Source organism: Anopheles maculipalpis, chromosome 2RL (genome assembly GCF_943734695.1).
Source record: "Anopheles maculipalpis chromosome 2RL, idAnoMacuDA_375_x, whole genome shotgun sequence".
NCBI lineage: Eukaryota > Metazoa > Arthropoda > Insecta > Diptera > Culicidae > Anopheles > Anopheles maculipalpis.
This window is the reverse complement of record NC_064871.1, coordinates 73,475,622-73,495,984: the sequence shown is the minus strand read 5'-3', so window position 1 is coordinate 73,495,984 and position 20,363 is coordinate 73,475,622. Positions and strand designations below refer to the sequence as shown.

At 43.8% G+C, this 20,363-nt stretch overlaps 2 protein-coding genes across 2 annotated transcripts in view; one reads left to right on the top strand and one right to left on the bottom strand.

Moving 5' to 3' along the window:
• The window catches only part of LOC126568830 (serine/threonine-protein kinase ULK2), a 373,161-nt gene that overhangs the window by 91,274 nt on the left and 261,524 nt on the right, over positions 1-20,363 (bottom strand). The window lies entirely within an intron of this gene.
• LOC126556493 (nephrin-like) overlaps positions 1-20,363 on the top strand; it is a 317,497-nt gene that overhangs the window by 290,995 nt on the left and 6,139 nt on the right. The window contains exons 16-19 of the mRNA XM_050211757.1: positions 13,090-13,170; positions 15,004-15,204; positions 17,204-17,794; positions 18,461-18,748. Coding sequence (XP_050067714.1) covers positions 13,090-13,170; positions 15,004-15,204; positions 17,204-17,794; positions 18,461-18,748 — 1,161 coding nt within the window. The remainder of the gene's footprint in view (positions 1-13,089; positions 13,171-15,003; positions 15,205-17,203; positions 17,795-18,460; positions 18,749-20,363) is intronic.

Genomic DNA, 20,363 nt, shown 5'->3' with positions numbered 1-20,363 from the left:
CGATATTCAATTGGTGCCAACGATCTTGATAGACTTCAATACCTGATCCTGCAGTGTAATCCTACATTACCCGGCCAGCGACGTCAGTCAGTCAAATTTTTACGTCTTTTGTGAGTAGTTTTGATGTGTGACAGTTAGATTTTCCTTGAAACTCCCTGTTTTTAGGTCAAGCTTTCATCAAAGGCAGCTCTAATGAACAAATAATACTTCAAGAAAACTTAAAAACAATTGCACCAGCGGGTTTATACTATAGTTCCTTGAGTGGTCAACCATTCCAACGTTTCACCGTTCACCGTTTCACCAGCTGTTCGATAATATAGTTTGTATATTTTGTTAATTTTGGTCATTTATTTATCATTTCAATCTTGAGGGCCTGTTAAAGCACCTGAAGCTATCTTATTTTATAATACAAAATACAAATGGCTGACTAAGACAAAGACGCTAACAAGTACACGGACTCACGGAACGAATAAAATTGAGCTATGCGGCACGGGTCAAGTTGGGCTCATACCGGTCAGACATTAACATGAAAGGGTCTGAGGAACCGAAACGAGTACTCTCTATCCTCAACGTTTGAAAGTCTACTAGCTTGGAGGGTTCTTGCCGGGACGTAAAGACTAATTGCATAAAGTAGAGCCGGCAAGTCGATTGTCCGAAACGCTCGCTGCAAAAGATCTCTGCGTGTTACAGCAGCGTGCCTGCAACGTATTTAGCCCGAGTAGCGCTCAGCGACCGCTATAATTTACTAAAGTAGAGTCCTGAAACGTAGAACGAATTTGGGGAATTTTTGCGCCAGAGACCGAGCAGCAGTAGGCCTTCACACTACGGATGCGTACTCTAAGACTCTATATCTTGCACCAGACGCTTTTTTTTTGTTAACGGGGAGGGAACCTTCAAAAGGTCCCCATCTCGGAAGGTGGTCTGCGGCTACAGACCAACCCTCAAGATGGGGGTAGGTGGCATTCATCGTGACGCTGGGCCCGTTAAGCGGACCCGGCAGCCGATGCGACCCAACTAAACCACTCCTTGACCTGATCCGAAACCTGCCGATGCGCTGATGTGCTTAGTACTCCATGCAGGTTCGTTTGTGCAATGCACTCATCCCGTTGACGCGCGGTTGCTGCGTCATTCGTCCTTGTTGTCTTAGCTGCTGCTGCTGCTTCGTGCCTTCCTTTCCGCTGCTGCTGCTCAGACCCGTCCGTCCGTAGCCCGGTTGGGTCTAAGCTCCTGCTGCTGGTCTGGTTACTCGTCGCTGCTGCTGCTGCTTCAGTTGTCGTTATAGTCCTTTGTGGGCGGTTACGGCGGCAGCTATTGCTACCTTGGTTGTTCCGTGTTCCGCCGTCGTTGTTGTCGCCTCCGTCTTGCCGTTGGTGGACTTTCCTCATTCCACCTCACTTGGAGGTTTCTGAAGATGGTCCGAGCGGCAGTCCGGACTGCTTCCCAGGTGTCGCGGTTGGCACACATTTCCGCCGCCAGATTGTCCATCGTCAGGCGGGTGTGGCTCTGCTGCTGCTTCTCTTGTTGGATCCGAGCAAACCGTGGACAGTGGAACATTACGTGGTCGACATCTTCCACGTCGTGTTCACACACCGGACAGTTTGGCGAGCCGTCGAGGATGACTTTCTCGACGAAGTAGCTCCGAAGAAATCCATGTCCTGTAAAGAGTTGAGGTAGATAAAAATGGATTTCTCCGTGCTTACGATTTACGCAGGACATAATGTCCGGGATAAGTCTCCTCGTCTTCATCACCGGCGATCCCTGCTGCTCTGCTCCGGCTGTCCACTGTTGTTGCCAGCGTTCCATGGTCTCCTCTCTGCGTCGCTTTCGTAAGTCTGGTTTGCACCAGACGCTTTAACAGACCAATAAGCTGTTTGCCCCTCGTGACTATGTGCTCCAATCGGTCATAAAAGTTCAGCTTCAAGGAGCACTCCAAGGTTCCTGACACAACGTTTATACGTTCGATGACTACAGCGTAAAGCATAAAGCATCAGAAAATGTGTCTGCCGTAAGGCTTAACAATGATAAAACTTAAAAACAAACTACAACCAGTGACTTATGTTATATTATTGAACAAAAGCAAAATAAAGACAGTTTAAAGCTTCAAATAGGAAGAGAATTAGAACTAAACTAAAACAACACAAAGAGAGGAAAGAACACGAGACCGGAAGGAATTGATGGAGGAGTTGAAAACAATATAGGAGTCATAGGAGCGATTGAATCATCTGAAAAAGAAAGAAGCGATTCATTATAACAATACAGAGAGTGGCACGTTTCCAATGAAAGACGATCACGAAGACAGAGGGTGAGAAAAAGCATCATTACCGGACATAAATATAACTAAGTTATAAAGCTGCAAAATGCAGTTCACAACTTAAACTGTTCAACCAAGCTTAGGGTACTGCAACATTTACTTTCGAGTCAATCCATTTCCATCAAACCCTTTACCACATTCGTCGAATATCAAATAAAACTTCCCTTCAGCTTTCACTAGCCTCTAATTGATAAGCTCATCTCTGATCAATTCATCTTGCATGGCTTCACGTACTAATCCAACAATTTCCCCCTAAAAAAAAAAAAATAAACAAATATCAAAAAAAGAAAAACCATTCGCCAGGCATTTGCCCATTGCGCACAACGCACGATAAAAAATGGCATACTTTCAACGGACTCACCACGTGCCCGTGCATCGTTTCCGGGTTTGGCGGCACACTTGGCACCGAGCATAAGTCATAAATTCGCTCGGCAAAGCATTCGTTCACGGGTAGGCCATGTACGGGTGCTTCCTTATGCGTTACTTCCTACATAGACTCGAGCTAAATCATGAGCCCGTACGCTAGTGTGTATGTGAGTGAATCCATTCTATTTCGCAAACACTTCAACGCTCCAAATCGGAAGCCACCATGATCGAGCAAACTACTATGTATCGTGACCAAGGCAATGTGGAGTGGAGCGTTAGTTTGTGCACAAACTAACTAATGTTCGCCGGTTGCCGGTTCATGCTGGAAGCTAGCAGTAGTTGGCACATAGTATTGTGAACGTGGGAAAACTTGCCAGCTGTCAGTACTGGGCGAGGCACTATCACAAGGGTGGAAGTAAAAATGGAGATGGCACAAAAAAAAAACACTGAAACAATCCTGTAACGAACGCCGTAACCAAACGGAGCAACGCAAGACGACGTGTCAAGGCGACAGTGCCTTCGCTCGCGTAGAATAGCGCCCTCCTACCTCACCGTGTGGAAGATATAATGTGTGATTTATTTGATAAAATTAGTGTTTTATATCCGGTCATCAATCACCGGAAGGTGCTGCTATCGGTACCGTCTTCGCCGTCTCGCTCAAAGCGTTACCGAGCATTGTGGAGAAGGCATTAGTGTTTCGCTCCTTCTGAGTTACACATCGGGTGCGTGGGTACGTATGTATGCGCCGTGCGGACAGCACACACTTTCGGAAGTGATTTTGGAATAGCGAATGAAGACATTTCCACGCGGACCCCGCACATAAATGCTTCCCACGTGGTTCGTTCATGCACATCACAGTGAATAAATTGGAGGAAAATGACATTAGCCAAAGCAAAACGGTCGGCGAGCAGCGCAGGAAAGGAAGAACAAATTTATCCTTTTTGCCACGATTTCGGATGCCAGGCCTAGCGTTCATCGAACAGAGAAACTTTTGATGACCAAACTAGTGTGTCGATCCCATCCGGGGTGCGGCTCGGTACTAGTGAGGTCCCTTTTTTGAATGAATAGCCCGACCTAGACGACCACTGTGGTGTACGTCGGTTTTTTTTTTATGGGCTACTGACCACTGGCATTGCATGCCCTAACCACCCCTAATGGGGACGCACCGAACCAAACCGATCAGCCTTTGATGATTCGACCACCAGCCAACCAACCAACCAAGCAAAGACCACCCGGACGTACCGGGCACACCGGTGACGCCATCGTCAACTGTTGTCAACTTGACGTTTATGTTAACGGTAATGACCCGTCGGAATCGGCGCAAATGGTCCGTAAATAATGGATTAAAAGCGTTCCAACTTCCCATGCTCCCGGGCACAGCGTTCAATAAACGTAAATAAAAGGTCAGCCAAATCGGGCGGGCCGGGGATTGTTTGAAGATTCCTCGATTTGTGGGATCCAGTCTTTGCTCGTCAACGTGCGAGCGAGAGCACTTTGTGGTCACCTCAAATCATATCAAACCGTTCAAAGCGCCAGGGATGAAGAGTATGGTTCGACATTGCTTTCGGTCTTTGTCTAGTGCTCGGGCGAATATCGAGCGTACCCGTAGCGCCTGACATAATCTGATTCATTGCTTCCCTATCAATCATAGTGTTTTAGCATCATCATCTTCATTATCAACGTTGTTTACGATACAGTGACGGATAAGCGTGGATGGACAGTTTTGTTTTGCTTGTTTCCATTTTTTTTTTCCAACAGCTAACAAGTACCTACACATACCGATCTAGCCAATTGACGCACGGTACCCTGAAAGCTATCCGGAATTAGTCAAATTAACCCACTTCTGCCAACAGTCCGGGGGGGTGAGTGTCCTTTTTTATTGCTACCTTTTGAGACACAATCAAATTGTCAATCCTTTTTTTTCGTCCCCCTCAAAGCAAGGATCCAATGAAACGGTTCAATGACACGGACATGCGAATTAACCACTTCCTCTGTGAGAAATCAAACGCTGATTTCTTCACTAGAAAGACCTCCCAACCGTGGTACCTTTCCCTTTCATTCTTATCGCTATTGTAATGCGGTGCTGCTTCCTTCCCCTACTTGTTCGTTGACAATCAATTCCTCACTAAAAAGAAAACCCCCTCAAAAACGGAAGCATCCCAGATGACATAAAAGGATGGAAATAAAAAAAAAGATCCCCAACGCATCCCCAAAAAAAAAAGCCTTAAAGACGTGCGTGAGTAATTGCGATCGTAACAAGCTGGGTTGCCGGCTGAATGGAACAAAGCAGCAAGAAACGAATGGCCTTCACAGCACACCGATAAGTGAGTGATAGCACAAATAAAGGGACACAAATTTTCGTGCAACGATTTACGGTTTTGTTCGAGTTTTTTTGCCACCGGGCAATGACATTTGAAAACTGTGTAGCAGTAAATGGTTTTATGCAGACTGTTCGGTTTACAGCGGGGTATTTGTGTTTTATTTCGAACGCTTAAATTGAATATTCAATCAAGGTTAATTTGACATTTCCAGCATTGGTGCGGGAAGCGGGAATAAATGTAGAGCGACGGTACGAGTCGCTTGAATGTTTTGTTGTAATTTTGTAATGATTCGATAAGGATTACAAGTTCGCGCATGTATTCTTTGTGTCAAGAATGTTTGGGAAACGTCCACCAAATTCCAAATCCTAGCTTTTTAGAATATTTGTGATAAAATTTTTATAACAGCAAAATCTTGATTCTTCTTCTACTTTTTGACCTGCCTGACCTTGGGTTGAGCACGTCGCTTAGATATGGTCAGGTCACCAATCAGTTTCCAGGAAACTCGGTCTAAGGCTGCATTCCTTCATCCACGGTTGCATCCGATCTCCGACAGGTTTGACTCCACTTGATCCAACGAGTTCACTCTACGCCTCGTGCCGTACAGGCGCTAACGAGAACCTTCTTGGTTCTTGGACATGCCCCAGCCACAGTATCCTACCGGATTTGACTACCGTCAGGATATCCGCACCGCCAAACAGTTCAGCTAGCTCGCGGTTAATTCTCCTTCGCCACACGCCCTTCTCGTACACCACCAAAGACAGTCCTTAGCATCCGCCGTTCGATAATGGCGAGTACATTGGCGTCCTCCAGCAGCATAGTCCAGCACTCGTTGTTTATATTTACAATATTTCCTGTATTGTATAGATTCCTGTATTCAAGTTCGGCCTACCATTGGTGTCCTCCTTAAATTGGGTGTATCTGTCCTCCTTGACTTGGTTATATCCGTAGGTGGATAGCAAATCTTGCATAAAATACATACAGAATGCAATGCAAGGATACAGAATGCAATTCTCATCTCCGAGCCACCATTATTTGTTAACTGGCCGGTGATTAGCAAGATGAACTTCACTTTCGGGACACTTTTACAGCTGAAAAGGACAGTTGATGTTCATAGCTAACCTATGTCGCACTTTTTCGAAAACGCGAAAAATGTTAAACACTAGAACTACCAAAATTTTGGCGCATGCAACTCTACCTCGACCTGTCAAAAAGACTGGTGGTTACCAAAAATATATTTTTTATGGTCTGAAACACATAATATTGTTAAACGATGTTATTTATTGCATATTATATATTGTCTTACAGATATATTACAAGAAATACGTCAGTCGGTTATATATAATCACCTTTTTGTGAGTATTTTGCGTTGCAATACGCTGTTCATCGTTCCAAAATCCACCGACAAAAAGTCTCAATAGATTTCCAGGAAACTCGATCCCTGGCTGCAGCTTCCCATCCATGTAGGCACTCAATCCCATCTAATCCAGCCAACGAACTCACTGTGCCTCGACGCCTCGGGGTCGTTGACGAATACCTTCTTGGCGAGGCATGAGTCCGGCATCCTCATAACATGCCCCAGCCATCGTATCCTGCCGGTCTTTGCTACCATAAGGATCAAATTCTCTCCACACTCCTTGCTCGAACACACCGCCAAAGATGGTCCGGAGGATGTGACGCTCAAACACGCCAAGAGCGTTTGCATCCTTCGCTCGTATGGTCCAAGACTCGTGGCCATATAGGACCACCGGGCAAAACAGTGTGCGATATATCTCACATTTCGTGCAGTCTTGAAGTCTTCTGGATTTTAGCAGACGGTGAAGGCCGTAGAAGGCACGATTCCTCTGCACAATGCGTCTCCTGATTTCGCTGCTGACATCGTTTTCCGAAGTTACGACAGTCCCAAGATACCAGAACTCCTCTACTACCTCGAGGTTGTCGTCGTCGACTAACACGCTGCCTCCCACTCGGGCTCTGTCATCAGATCAGAGCCTCCGGCGAGCAGGTATTTCGTCTTCGTCGCATTGATCATCAATCCAATTCTTGCTGCTTCACGTTAAAGTCGGTTTTCGGAAGGTGGTGCCGCTGCATTATGTTCCATAGCTCATTTCGATCTGTGGTATCGTAGGCCACCTTCAAGTCGATAAACAGGTGGTGCGTAGGGATCTGGCACTCTCGGCACTTCTGGAGGATCTGCCGAAGAGTGAAGATTTAGTCGGTGGTGGATTTGTGTCCAACAAACCCAGCTTAGTAGCTGCCGACAAAATCTGTAGCAAGGGGGGCTAGTCTGCAGAAAAAAATCTGGGACAAGGTCTTATAGGCGGCATTGAGGACTGAAATGGCGCAATATTTCGAGCATTTCAGTGTGTTTCCCCCTTTTGTAGGCTGGGCCTCTTTAAGAAATCATAAAAGCTTTTTCTTCTAGTTGTATTTCATTCAAAGTAAAAGTTGGGTTTCCTAGTCCTAAGATACAAAAATTTGGATCATTTTAAACACAATACTTGTTCCTAGATATTCATAGGAATAATGTATATTTGATAAACATTTTCATCTAATGCACATATATTATTCAATTCTACCGCAATGAGTACACGCCCCTCCACCTATTCCTTAAGCAGCAAATATGTCTTATGTTCATCATGAAAAGTAAAACTATATTGAAAATGTTATATTCGTACTCATCATAACAAATTGTAAAAATAAATCTTCCATACAAACAAAATCGACAACTAATCTAAAAACACTTACCATTCGAATCCCCAAACGATGTACGCACAAATTGTTTAAACGATACGGCCCATCCTCTCATCCTCATCGCCCCATCGAATGTCAATAACAATTTAGTCGAACATGTGCGTTGCAAAGCAAATTGACGTATCAAAATTCAAACCCCCCCCTAACCAGCTTGTTCGGCAAAAACTTTATTGACGGTGCGTGGAAGCATTGGCATAACAGCAAAAGCACATTACAGCAATTTCATACCGATGGTAAACCGTCGCCCTATGGCTAGTGGCTAAAGGAAAGACCAACCGAATATGATAAGAACAAATTCACAGACACGCAATAGAAGTAGTAGCAGCAACTATAAATACAACACCACACAGAAGAGAAGAGAAGAAAAAAAAATCCCTAACACAAACGACAGCCCTGGAAGCTGGCAAAAGCTTACAAATTTGTCGTCGCACCGTCCTCGAGGGCGCCATCGTACATTGACAATGACATGATGATTACCACCCGGTCCGAAGCTGGTGCTGCTGTTACGCGCGAAGGAATTACTTCCAATTGTGTGGTGCTGCCGAAGAACAAGGCCCACTGTTTGGTGGCGTGAAAATTAGGATCTGTGTGTGGGTGTGTGTGTGTAGGGAAGTAGAGAAGGAATTTTCCCTGAAGAAAATCAATAAACCAACCCCACCAACACTCCTCTCATACACAGTGGGAGCGAGAGAGAGAGACTAAGGACAGTAGTTAGATAGGTAGCTCGTGGTGGTAGTAAGGTGGTTAGTATCTTCATCCAATGACTGTCCTGTGGCTGTCGCCTGGTACGATGGTAAAAGCATAAAACGTGAACCGTGGAGGTGTTTCGTCCACTGGACGCACACACATAAACCGACGGTGTGTGGGCAACCTTTTGCCACAGCCGGCATAACTTAGACAGCGGGAGTTCCGACCCGATTGCCGCACAACGGGTGGTGCGACATCACTGTCTCGATGCTCACAAAACCCAACAATAAAACCATATCACCTTCTTGCACAACTCACTTACATGCATGGTCACCTACCCGGGGGCAAACGAGCGGAGACAGCACCGAACAAAATCGTCCTGAAATTGGAATTTCGGATCACTCAACCCACAAAAACCGTAACCTACCCTTCCCGAGGGTTGCCTCGTAAACAATGAAAGTAATGCGAACCCCACAGGCAGCCGGCGTGTTTCCCGGCTGCCCCACGAATACCATCCACTGCGACCTTGTCCCCAGCACTCTACGGGAGCACTGTGGGACTGGCTCGTGCCTGCTGCGATTTCGGGATGTGGCCGCTTTTTTTTTGCCTAACCAGGGCCAGCAATCGTCAAATACGGTCAGCAGCTTTCCATCAAATCGTACAACGAGCAAAGGATTCCTGCTATTAAACGCCCGAACCCGAAGGATGGGTTTGGTTCCGGCTTGTACCGACCTTACCCATTATCATGCCCAGGTCATGTACGACCTTTCAATAAAATAAGATTTTATTGGAATCTTCAAGCGCAAAAGGCTTGCTCCACACCCAGGGAGTTTGGAGCAAGCAGGAGAAAGTTAACTAGCAGCGAATTGGCCTTTTACGTTTGTGTGTATGTGTGTGTGTGTGTTTTTTTTTTTTTTTTTGGAGTGATGCTCCCAGGGAAGAAGGTCAAAACTCGAAACGTATTTCAATTATCCGGATGTGCTATTTAGCGTCCGACTTCGATCGTTGTCGGCAGAGGTCGTTCAAACTTGTGGCCGCATTGGATCGCAACGGCAAAGACCAGAGATCCATCCCGACAAGCTACGAGACCACTGTGCACGGTGCAAAACTTCTGCATCACTCTGCACGGAAGAAGTTAATTCACTTCTGCAAAATTGAGCAGAGTTTTCGGTTCGACAGACAAGCAATGGTACGCTTGTCTCGACTACGGCGAAAAAAAAAAGGCCAAGAAAACAAAATAAACCTGCCACGAACGTGCCCAAAGTTTGCGTATGCGAAACCGAGTCCATACAATCAGCAATGGATGGATTTGTTCGTGTGTTTGGGATGTTCCGAAATGATTTAAAGCGAAGTACATTCGTACCGGATGTGAGTGCAATCGTTGTGTTTTCCCATCCCATACCATATGGTTTTGCAGGTCGATTCGGACAGTTTTCCTACGGCGATCGATGCCTGCTTTAACGAGCAACCATCCTCGACATGAACAACTTTTGCTCGACCGATTCGCAGGCACACAAAACACACTACAGCTCCATTGTTTTGTGCGATCACGACCATGTTTCGCGTCTATGCTTTCTGTGTGTGTGTGTGTGTGTGTGTGTGTGTGACTTTTTTTCTTATTTTGTTGTGATGGAATGGCGTTCGAAGAAGTTCATGCTGAACGATTGATTAATTTTAATACGATTTAAAAGTCCTCCTCTCCTTGTGCGACGCTGCAAAACTATTAAAGTTTCATTTAGCAATGGAAGTTCTTGTTCTGGGAGAATCAAATCGAAAGGAACAAATTGGTTTTGTGAAATTTTATAACGAATAATTGTACTTGCTACGAAAGTATACTTCTTAGGGAAAAGTTTAAAGTATTCTATACTCTAGTATTGTACGAAGTGATTAAACAGCGAAACAGAGAAAGTTTTCACTCTACTGAGTTAAGCTTAAGCTTTAAATAATATCCTATCTGAAGCACTTCAAGTTGAACAGATATTTTATCCCATTTTGTATGAGATGGGTTCAGTCTTTGCTCTTGATTATCTGCAATGAAACGCTTTAAATGAAATCTACACTGATTTTATGCCTTAACTTTCCACAAAATATTACAATATTTCGAAACCTCGATTTTTCGACAACTCGACTTCGACGAAATACTATTGTTGACAAATTGCAACGTCAACATCGATCGCTTGACAACTGACGTGTGGTTTACGCAGCCGCGCGATGGTCATCGAGGCTGATCGTAAGGACGCAGTTCCGCAGGGTAATAATATTGGCCACGTCTTGTTCGACCTGTTCAACGATGACCTTGTGTTTGCACTTCCAAATTAAGCATTACTTAAGTATGCCAATGATGTTAAAATTAATACGACGGTTAACGATAAGACAGACTGTTTCAAAGTCCAGCTTAGCTTAAATAGAACATGCAATTGTTGCTCGGCGAACTCTTTCACCTCTCCTCTTCTTTAGCGTTAATTTTTTTGCGTGGTTAACTTTAACCAGAAGAAGGACCCTATCTTGACTCCTGAGTACTCTGGAGCATTTATTTAATTTATGTTGTCTGCCGCAAGGGTTACATAAATTATTATTATTTGCTAAGGGATGTGCGAAAACACAATTAGAAGTTAATAATGCACACGAATCGTTAAAGTGGATTAAAAGAACGAGAATTCGTGTAGACGAGAACGAAAGCGATCCAGAAGAAAATTTGTAGTCCAACTGGTGATACGAGCTATTGACCCCCGAGAGCGCTCTGATAAAAGGTTCGGGATAAAAGGAACCGAACATCGGCGGTGTAGTCCACAGTGGATCGGAACCAGCAACAAATCAAGGGCTTTAGACAGAGTGGGTCTTTGAGCTCCGAGGAAGTCCTGACAATGAGACCCAAGGATTTATTGGACTTGGCAATAACTACTTTTCTGGATACCTCACACTCGTTTCATGAACAGTAAGCTGACGTTATCGACAAAGTATATCATTAACTTAGTTTTTAATAGTAAAATCACTTCTGGTTTTAATGACCCTATCTGTTTATAGCATTTTTTCGTCTCAATAGTCCGCTCTACACTAGCATAGTAACCACACACAAATAACTGATCTGTTTGTATCAAACAGAAGCTTCAGGAAGCTTAAGGTTGAAGAAGCCTTCATTGTATGAGGTGCACCATTGCACGAAGCAGAGGATCTTTGCTACCAATCGCATAGTATCTATTAGGGACAAATAGAGGAGGTCGAGAGCGCAGAGAACAAGAAGGGATATAGAAATGGGAAGGGAAGCGATGAAAGAAGATTGGGTTATAAAACGAAAATCTTGCAGAGATCGTAAGCCTAGCAGTTGACGTCTGGACTCGTAAGGAGGAAGAACAGAGACCGAATCATCCAGCAGTTTACGAATAGCAAACCTGATTAAAGACCACTGAACTCGCTCAATACCTGATCTGCATGACCTGACCAAGAAGCAGAACAGAGGCTTCAGACACAGCCTTCAGAGGGTCGGAAAAATCACACGCCACACGCTTTAGCAAACAAAGCATTCTTCAACCACTGCCCAAAACTGCATGGCTATGGCGCGAAAAATTAAGACCAGAGTTAATCCATACACCTAGGTCCATTATGACGAAAGCACGATTTCCACAAATACCGCTGAGAACATAAGAGAACACAATAATAAGAGGAAAACTGGAACGAATCGATGAGATGGAATTACAATTATCAGTACAGAGTGTAAGAGAATTGTCAGTACACCAGGACGTAAACCAATCAAGAATATCCGCAAGGTTTGAACGGGTCCAAGATCTCTTTTTAGTTATATTTGCAGCTTTCTACAGATTAGATCGCTTCTTCGATTGCCACATGACTCGAGAGCCCTAGCTGAGTCTAGCTGTAGCTAACAAGTACACGGACTGCTGGAACGAATAAAATTGGGTAATGCGGCAGGTGTCAAGTTGGACTCACAGCGGTCAGACACATTAACAAGAAAAGGTCTGAGGAACCGAAACGAGAGCGGCGTTCCTCAACGTCTAGTAGTCTCCTAGCTTGGAGGATTCTTGCCGGAACGTAAAGTGTAATTGCATAGAGTAGAGCCGACAAGTCGATTGTCGTTATAATCTTCTGGAGTCTTCCAGTAACGTAGATCAATGTAATGTTTTCCTACGACCCCTGCAGACGGACTATAAAATTAAATACTATGAAATTCAATACGAAATTGAAGCAAATCAATCTGACGACGTTGATGAATTAATGAACTTGCTACGGTCCCATTTTTGTAGTCTGGACTAACCTCTGATTATTGCAATTTCATCCGATGATATTCTTTGGGAATGATTTCTGTCCTGGAACGTGATAAAATATGTGGTCATACGCAATATAACGAACAGTTACAAAGATCGAAATTCTTGATGGCATAGTCTCGAGATGGTCCCCTTCAAAAACATGCAAATACATTTTTTTTCATTTGAAAATATTTGACGTACAGTAACGTAATCTGAACCTATATTACGATGAAACCATCCAAGAGCCCAAATCCAATAATCCTCTACCTGAATCGTTCACCTTGCTTTCCTTTTAATGGTATATTGAACAAGTTTAAAATATCTTTATCAAAGCTATATCCACCCACCACCAGACCATGCTTTACGATTCACTCCTTTATTTCTTTCGCCACAGATGCTGCTACGATAACATCCATTTCGGAACCCGTTATCATAAACCCGGGCGAGGATGCAGTACTAAACTGCACCGTTGACGGTAAGTAAATACGGTGTATTTCGATGACAACCATCCCAACAGGCGCAACCAAGCGAGCACGGGACCTAGCTTTCGGCGGGAAATGGATAGCATTCCACTAGATACGACCGGAGGTCACCGTCTGCTGCCGGTACAATCGAACGCGCAATCAAAAGCGAGTGTCAAGTCGAGTTATTTCCTTCCCATTGTCCCTGCAGAAGACATACGATGCGGGAGCGAATGTGCATTTGCGCGATTGCCTTTATGTGTGTGAACATTTCATGGCGCGTTAATTGCATAGTGCAACACTGGTCATACTAGCCGGTGTGACCTTACGGGTAGCTAGCCAGAACAGGGGAATAAAAGAAGTCATACGCTGGGCGCATTGATTCTATGCCCAGCACCCATACAATACTTGTTGAGAAATATCTGGATTTTTTTGCACCACCACCTGGAAGCCATCCAGTTGGTTTATGAAGGAATTTTCCAGCAGAATGCATATTCTAATGAACAAGCACGCAACACACAGTACCAGCACGAGGACCAACTGTTGCAGGAAAAAAAAGTCTTTCCTATTCCTGTTCGAGCATAGATTCGGTACACCGTACTTCACCATGAGTTCTGGTTTGGGCTGAAATCCATGCGCCATCTCACGTGCGACTGCAGTTGATTATCAGTTCTTTTTTGTTGCACTTTTTATCCGTTATTACTGCTTCATGCGTTGGATGTGTAAGCGAAACGGTTACCATAACGTAAAATAAGCAAACTCGGACGCTACATTCACATTCGGTACTCCATTTTTCGGCCAGCATCCTAGGGTCGATGGAATCAGTTTTTTGGAACCAGCGAGTTCCAGCACGAGTCAGCCATGTTGTGGGCTACTCGCGTACACAATCGTACCAGAGTTTGGGTGAAGTAACTAAGGGGCTTTTTTTTGCGAACCCACTGCTAGGAGTCATTTGCATGTTCAACCCTTGCACCCTTTGCCAATATCAATGTGGCCTATTTTCATTTCATTCCATACGACGGGCCGGCTAGATATGACATGCATTCCTATTGGTTAGCCTTCGCGTTTGACAAGAGATCACATACAACGTGTGCAAGAGTCGGCCCGAACAAAAAAAAAGCACATCAACATTCTGCCTCACCTCATCCACCTACCCAGTGCTTTAATTTACCGTCACGACCTGGCCACACGCGATAAATGGCTTGCGTAGTAATGGTCCGAATCGTACGAGAGCCATATTTGAATTCCGTGCTTTTTTTTTTGTGTGTGTGCTTTCTGCGAGTGGTTCGATGCTAGATCCGGAAGCTGTTGAAACGAACAGAGCAAAGAAACAAAACACCCCGTACCGGAATACTGCAAATTCCATCTCCAACCGCTTCCTACGTACGCTTCTTCTGGCGGTGGCAGTTTGCGCAAAGCAAAGCACCGCGGATGTGCATTTTGTATCGACGAAAACCCGCGTCAGAAAATAAAAACCCACTCAACGAGCAAACAAAACATTTCCCATCTCAAAATGGCAAACGCAAACACGATGTCATCCCGGGACGCTGGATGTGTGGTTGAAAGATGCGCCACCTATGTGGTGCTTTCATAACCTCACTAGGGCAATGCAACAACAACAGCAAGTTGCCACAGAAAAACCCAGAAAAAACACCAGACTCAAACACACCTTCTAACAAAAAACATCCCATCAAACCAACGGTCAGCGGCAATGGACAGCGGATGCGACCTAAGATTGCCCTGTTTTTTTTTTTTCGCTATTTCTCTCCTTCTTTCGGCTGATGCAACTTTCACTAACCACACCTTACTAACCGTTCGCTTCTTGTGCGATGTTCGGCTCGTTTCAGGAAACCCATTAACGCCGGAACACGTACGCTGGGAGCGCAAAGGGTACGATCTGAAGGCAAAAACGACTACGGCCTACGCGAACGCAACCGGTACGCTGGTGGTAAAGGATGCCCAACGGGAGGATGTGGGCAATTTCCGGTGCATCGTTGATAATCGTGTCGCAGACCCGGCGGCCCGTGATGTGCTATTGATTGTCAAATGTAGGTATCGGCATGTTTTAAGTGCTATTGCGGTGTGTTTTTCGGTGCACGACGTACCTGGGGTACCAGGTTTAAAAAAAACGTTTCAACGCCTAGAAGTATGCAACTTCTATGCTTCGCATAACTATAAGTACAAATTTTCAACCCTTTTCGCTACATTTATGGCAGTGATGACTGAAAAAAAATGATTGAAAAATATACTCAAAAATATTTGCAAATTTCAAGGGCATCATGATCGTCCGCACTACTGCAGAGTGCATTAAAACGCTGTAGAAGCTTCTGCTCTCCTTTTTTGGCACTTTAATTATCCACGTTAGGACTTGGCCTCATGAAAACTTTTAAAAATGCGCTTTATACATCAGAGTCTTTTTATGCTCATAAGTTCACAAGTAATACTATAATAATAGGATTAACAATCGAAACTGCTTACAAAACACCATTTTTGTTGAAGTAATATAAAAATCAAACAATACGGCGGTAAACCGTAATACTGACAGGACTATAAATAACTTCGTGCGGGTTTAGTACGATCGTCATAAAGTATTCAATTTTATTTTGGTGCAATCTTGTAACGCGGCCATTTTGAAGTGTCATCTGCAGGCTTTCTTTTCTCCCAAGCTGCCATGTACCTGAAATGTAAAAAAGCAGTTTCTATGAGCCTTTAAAATGGCAACATTTTTACCGAATAAAGTGTTTTTGCGGGGAGGTTCGTTTCAGTACTACTGCATGAACAGATTGGCTGCTGTAAGTCATCGAAAGTTAATGGAGGTTTATGATGACCATGCTCTATCAGATAGTAGCAATCTGTCTTTGGAGGACGAAGAATACCTCCGGATATTCATTAAACATGATGATAGAGAATTTAAAAACAACGCTCTTTGAAGATCCTTCGCAAGTGCAAGACGAACTATTCCAGCCGCCATTTGCAAACGTTTAAAAACGATCGGGGTGATCCGCACAATAGGACATTGGGTGCCGTACGAATTGAAGCCAAAGGGATCATCGACATCCAAGCCGAATATTTAATAAAATCTCAACCTCATGAGGCAGCACCGATAAAAAAAAATATTTAAACACTCTGAAGTGGAATGTCCTACCCCTACCCTCCGTAGGCGCCTTCTTTTCCGATCGATGCAACATGACCCAGCAGAGTAGCACTTCTCCAATTTTTAAGAAGTGAAAAAAATCGATCATTGAATGCATAGCGTCCAACGAACCCTCCTTTTTCTCGAAAAATCGGTAATAAGCCAATTAGACTGAAAAAAATAATAACCAACGATACAAAATAATTTGAAAAATAAAAGAGAGTTATCATCTCTTCACACAAAAGGTTTAAAATTCGAACAAAATCCGCACAAACTTATTTATAGTCCTGAAATAATTTCAATAATTATTTTAAAAATCATTTATACAGATTAATATTCCCTCTGACATAAAGCACCATAAAGCCATATTGGTAAAACTGTGCAAAATCAATACCAAATACAAGTTGTTGCTCATTTTAAATTGGTTTCTTGGAACATTGTACTGTGACATTGTGCTTATATTGAAAACGTATTTAATTAACTTCAAAAGCGCTAAAACTTGTGGAAGCATTAAAACGAATTTTAACACGACATCGCCGGATTTAATTACCCATTCGATCAGTTTCTCCGAAGTGCGGATTGAGTTTCCAACTAAGTGATATCAACAAGTTTAGTAAGCAATATGATAGCTGTCATGACCTAGTAGGTCCTTAAACTAAAAAGGAGAAGAGAAGAAAGCTACTACAACATCTTTTTTATTGAAGCCTTACAAGCATCTCTGTCTTTATTTCTGTTATTAAATTCAACCCGCGAATCGGATCCAAACAATCAACACGCCCAAAATAATCTACAATTTTTTTGCAAATTCACTGCAATGCCCCAAAAGTTGTCGCTTACTTCGAAATGTATTATTTTTGTAATATTTCTAAAGTTCTTTTAAATGCTTCTTTACTCCCTAACTTTGTCATCACCAGTTGCACCCGAAATCGATAAATCACCCGCTATGCTACGGGCAGCATCCGGAGCCGGTGAACAAGCTCGTATGCCCTGCCGTGCCAAGGCCGCACCCGAACCCACCTTCCTCTGGATACGATCGGGCCAGGAACTTAGCGTCAACCAGACGTCGAAATATAAAGCCTTCCAGCGTCAGCTTGACCCGCTAACGTACGAATCCATCCTTTTAATCGAACGCATTTCCTCGTCCGACTATGGCGAGTACGAGTGTCGCGCCAAAAACGACCTTGGCAGTGGTGCCGGCACTGGCCGGCTGGATGTAAAATCTGCCCCAGATCCACCGACCACGCTCACGGTACTGAACGTTACGCACGACAGCGTTACGCTCGGCTGGGAGCCCGGTTTCGATGGTGGCCATCGAGCCAGCTACCGGATACGCTACCGTGAAGCATCCTCCGAACGGTACCGGTACGAGGATGGATCACCGAACGCTCGGCAGCTTACTGTGACGGGGTTGCGTAGCAACACGCTCTACCTGTTCTCGGCAATGGCCGCCAACGTGCTCGGCGAGAGCCGCTACCTGCCCGATCTGACCCGCGCCCAAACTCGAGGTAATTAAAGTCAACTTCATTTAGATCAGGAAGTGCGGAAGCATCGGTGATTTTATTTTTATTTTGATGTCTCATCGTAACCACCGGACCGGACAGGGTAAGATTCATCAGCATTCGCGGTGCAGATCGATGAACTCGACCAGTGTCACTGCCGCCACCATGGGCAGAGTGGAATCAATTCAGTGTGGCCCTGAAGGAAACAAAAAATCTTGGGAAACGGTTATAATATCCATTGGATCGTCTACGATGATTTGTGTGTGTGTGTGTGTGAGAGAGAGAGAGAGAGAGATTGTAAGTGTGTGTGTTTGAAAGAGAAGGAGCTGTATTTCTACATCGAAAGCGAACGCTTTCACTCAAATTACAACGGTTTTTAATTAAAACTGAAATTAATCCGAATCTTACCCTCAACCACAGTCACCCTCTGTAACTTCCCCGACGTTCCTAAACAAAACCGGCTACCAGCTCTTTCTTGCAGCCGTCCTTTCGTCCCTTTGGCCGTTCTCTGGCGTCCTTTCGAACAATACAAATCCCGCTGTACTGTGGATGGCAGTTTAGTCAGCCAGCGATTAAAAATAGAGCAAGCACGGAAGGAAACGAACTTACAGCTTTCCCCTTCTTGGCCACAAAATCATCCTTAAATGTGGGTTCCGTTCCGTCCGCTTTCAGATCCCCCACCAACCGATACCGCTTCGTCCGTGCTCGGCAGTAAGCCACCGTTGGAATCTTCGTCCTTTCTGGGACCTTCGTCACCGGCCGGTACGTCCGGATTGCTGCTGCTAGGGATTGGGGTCGCGGCCGGCATCTGCCTGGTGCTGCTCAATATCCTTCTTATCGGATTCTGTCTCTACCGGCGTGGACTGCCCAGTGCGAGCAGTCCGGGCGCTCATCGTGCACGCCGCGAACGCCACAAACACAACAACGGACCGTACACGACTAGTGGTGGCAGTAGTGGTGGTAATCGTTGTTTCCTTCCCCCACCAAAATGGTCCGTTTCCGGGTTGCTCTTGCCCAGCGTAGGAAGTAGGCAGCCTACGTGGATTTTCCTTCAATTATTTTTCTTTTTCCCTCTCTCTCTCTCTCTCTCGTTCTCTCTCGCAATTCATAGCTCGTGACGAGAGAGTGTCTTGGTTTCGTTGGATTCCACCGATCCGCGTACTTTCTTTGCCCCATCGGATAGTCGTTAAGTCAGCTTTACCTTACAGCTTTGTTTCTTCATCACTCATCGTCGTCATCCTTGTGGTGGGGATGGATTTGTTGTTAATTATTTTTTAATATCCTTGCCTGGTTGGGTTGTTCCACGGCAGTCTTCACTTAATCTTCGTTTTTTTTTTTTGCGTACGAATTTGTTGCGAATACGCCGGTACCTGTTGTGGTGGAACTTTCATCACAGTGGGAAGATTAGAACGATTTTTTGGTTAAAATACTGTTTGAGGTATTTAAAAACGAATGCAAACAAAAAAAAAACGCTAGTGCGAAATTGAACAACTTATTACATAAAACATTTTTCATTGCATTGTCTGATATAGTGTTGGTTGTTTTATACAGGGCATCTTAGTAATTTTTGATACTTTGCTATGGTTTTTTGTCGTGCGCCCACATATTTTTGCTCTCGTCTCGAGTTTTTGACACCTTTTCATATATTTTTGTACTTATCTCGAAATATTTTGACATGTCCCATAATATTTTTTGATTCCTTTAGTGATTTTTTATATCGGTTTGATACGCCAAAACTAAGAGTGTATTTTCCTACAAAAGTTAACGAGCAGTGGAACTCCGTAAAACTGGTAATATAACTTATTTAGAATACTAATCAACCAGGGAGTAAAAATCAATTCATTTCCACAAAATTGTAAAAATGCTTCATGATTGTTTTTTTGTAAATAAAATCAAATAAAATCTTTGTCGTTCTTACATTTTTTAAAATAATTTACATTGGACAACATCGAGTATCGTCTTGTTTTCAGGAGCACGGTTCAATCAGTTTTCAAAACCAGATACGTCAACAAAAATTTTCATCGAACCGAAAAACTGCTTGGTTAATTTTATGTTTAATGCCATGCATTATCAAGAGCATTATGTGAAAATTAATTTATGTATACACCCAGGTTAATTTTGTATATTCTAGCAATTTATATGTACAGCTTTTCCTCAGTTTATAGTTCCTCAGAGTGTTCATAAACTTTTAGTTGAAAAATTCACTCTAAGTTCTGGCATACCAAAACGAAATGAAAAATCAGTGGAAGAAAGCAAAATTATATGAGAATGTTTCAAAAAACAGTGAGAGAGGAACAAAAATATATGGGCAAACGTAAAAAAAAAACCTCGACACGAATGCAAAAATGAATGGGTGAACGTAAAAAATCCTCTAAAACCCTTTTGGTAATCTTTGACGACACTGTCATGACGAATTTAGCATCTTCTAACGACGAAAAAAAATGGTATTTTGTATTTTTTTGTTAAACTTGACTGCAAGAAACCCCCCAAAAACAAATGCCCATAGTGTAGTGCATGGTATTTCTGATATTAATTGCAACATATCGTTACATCTTTCTGAGGCTGTAAAACAAAA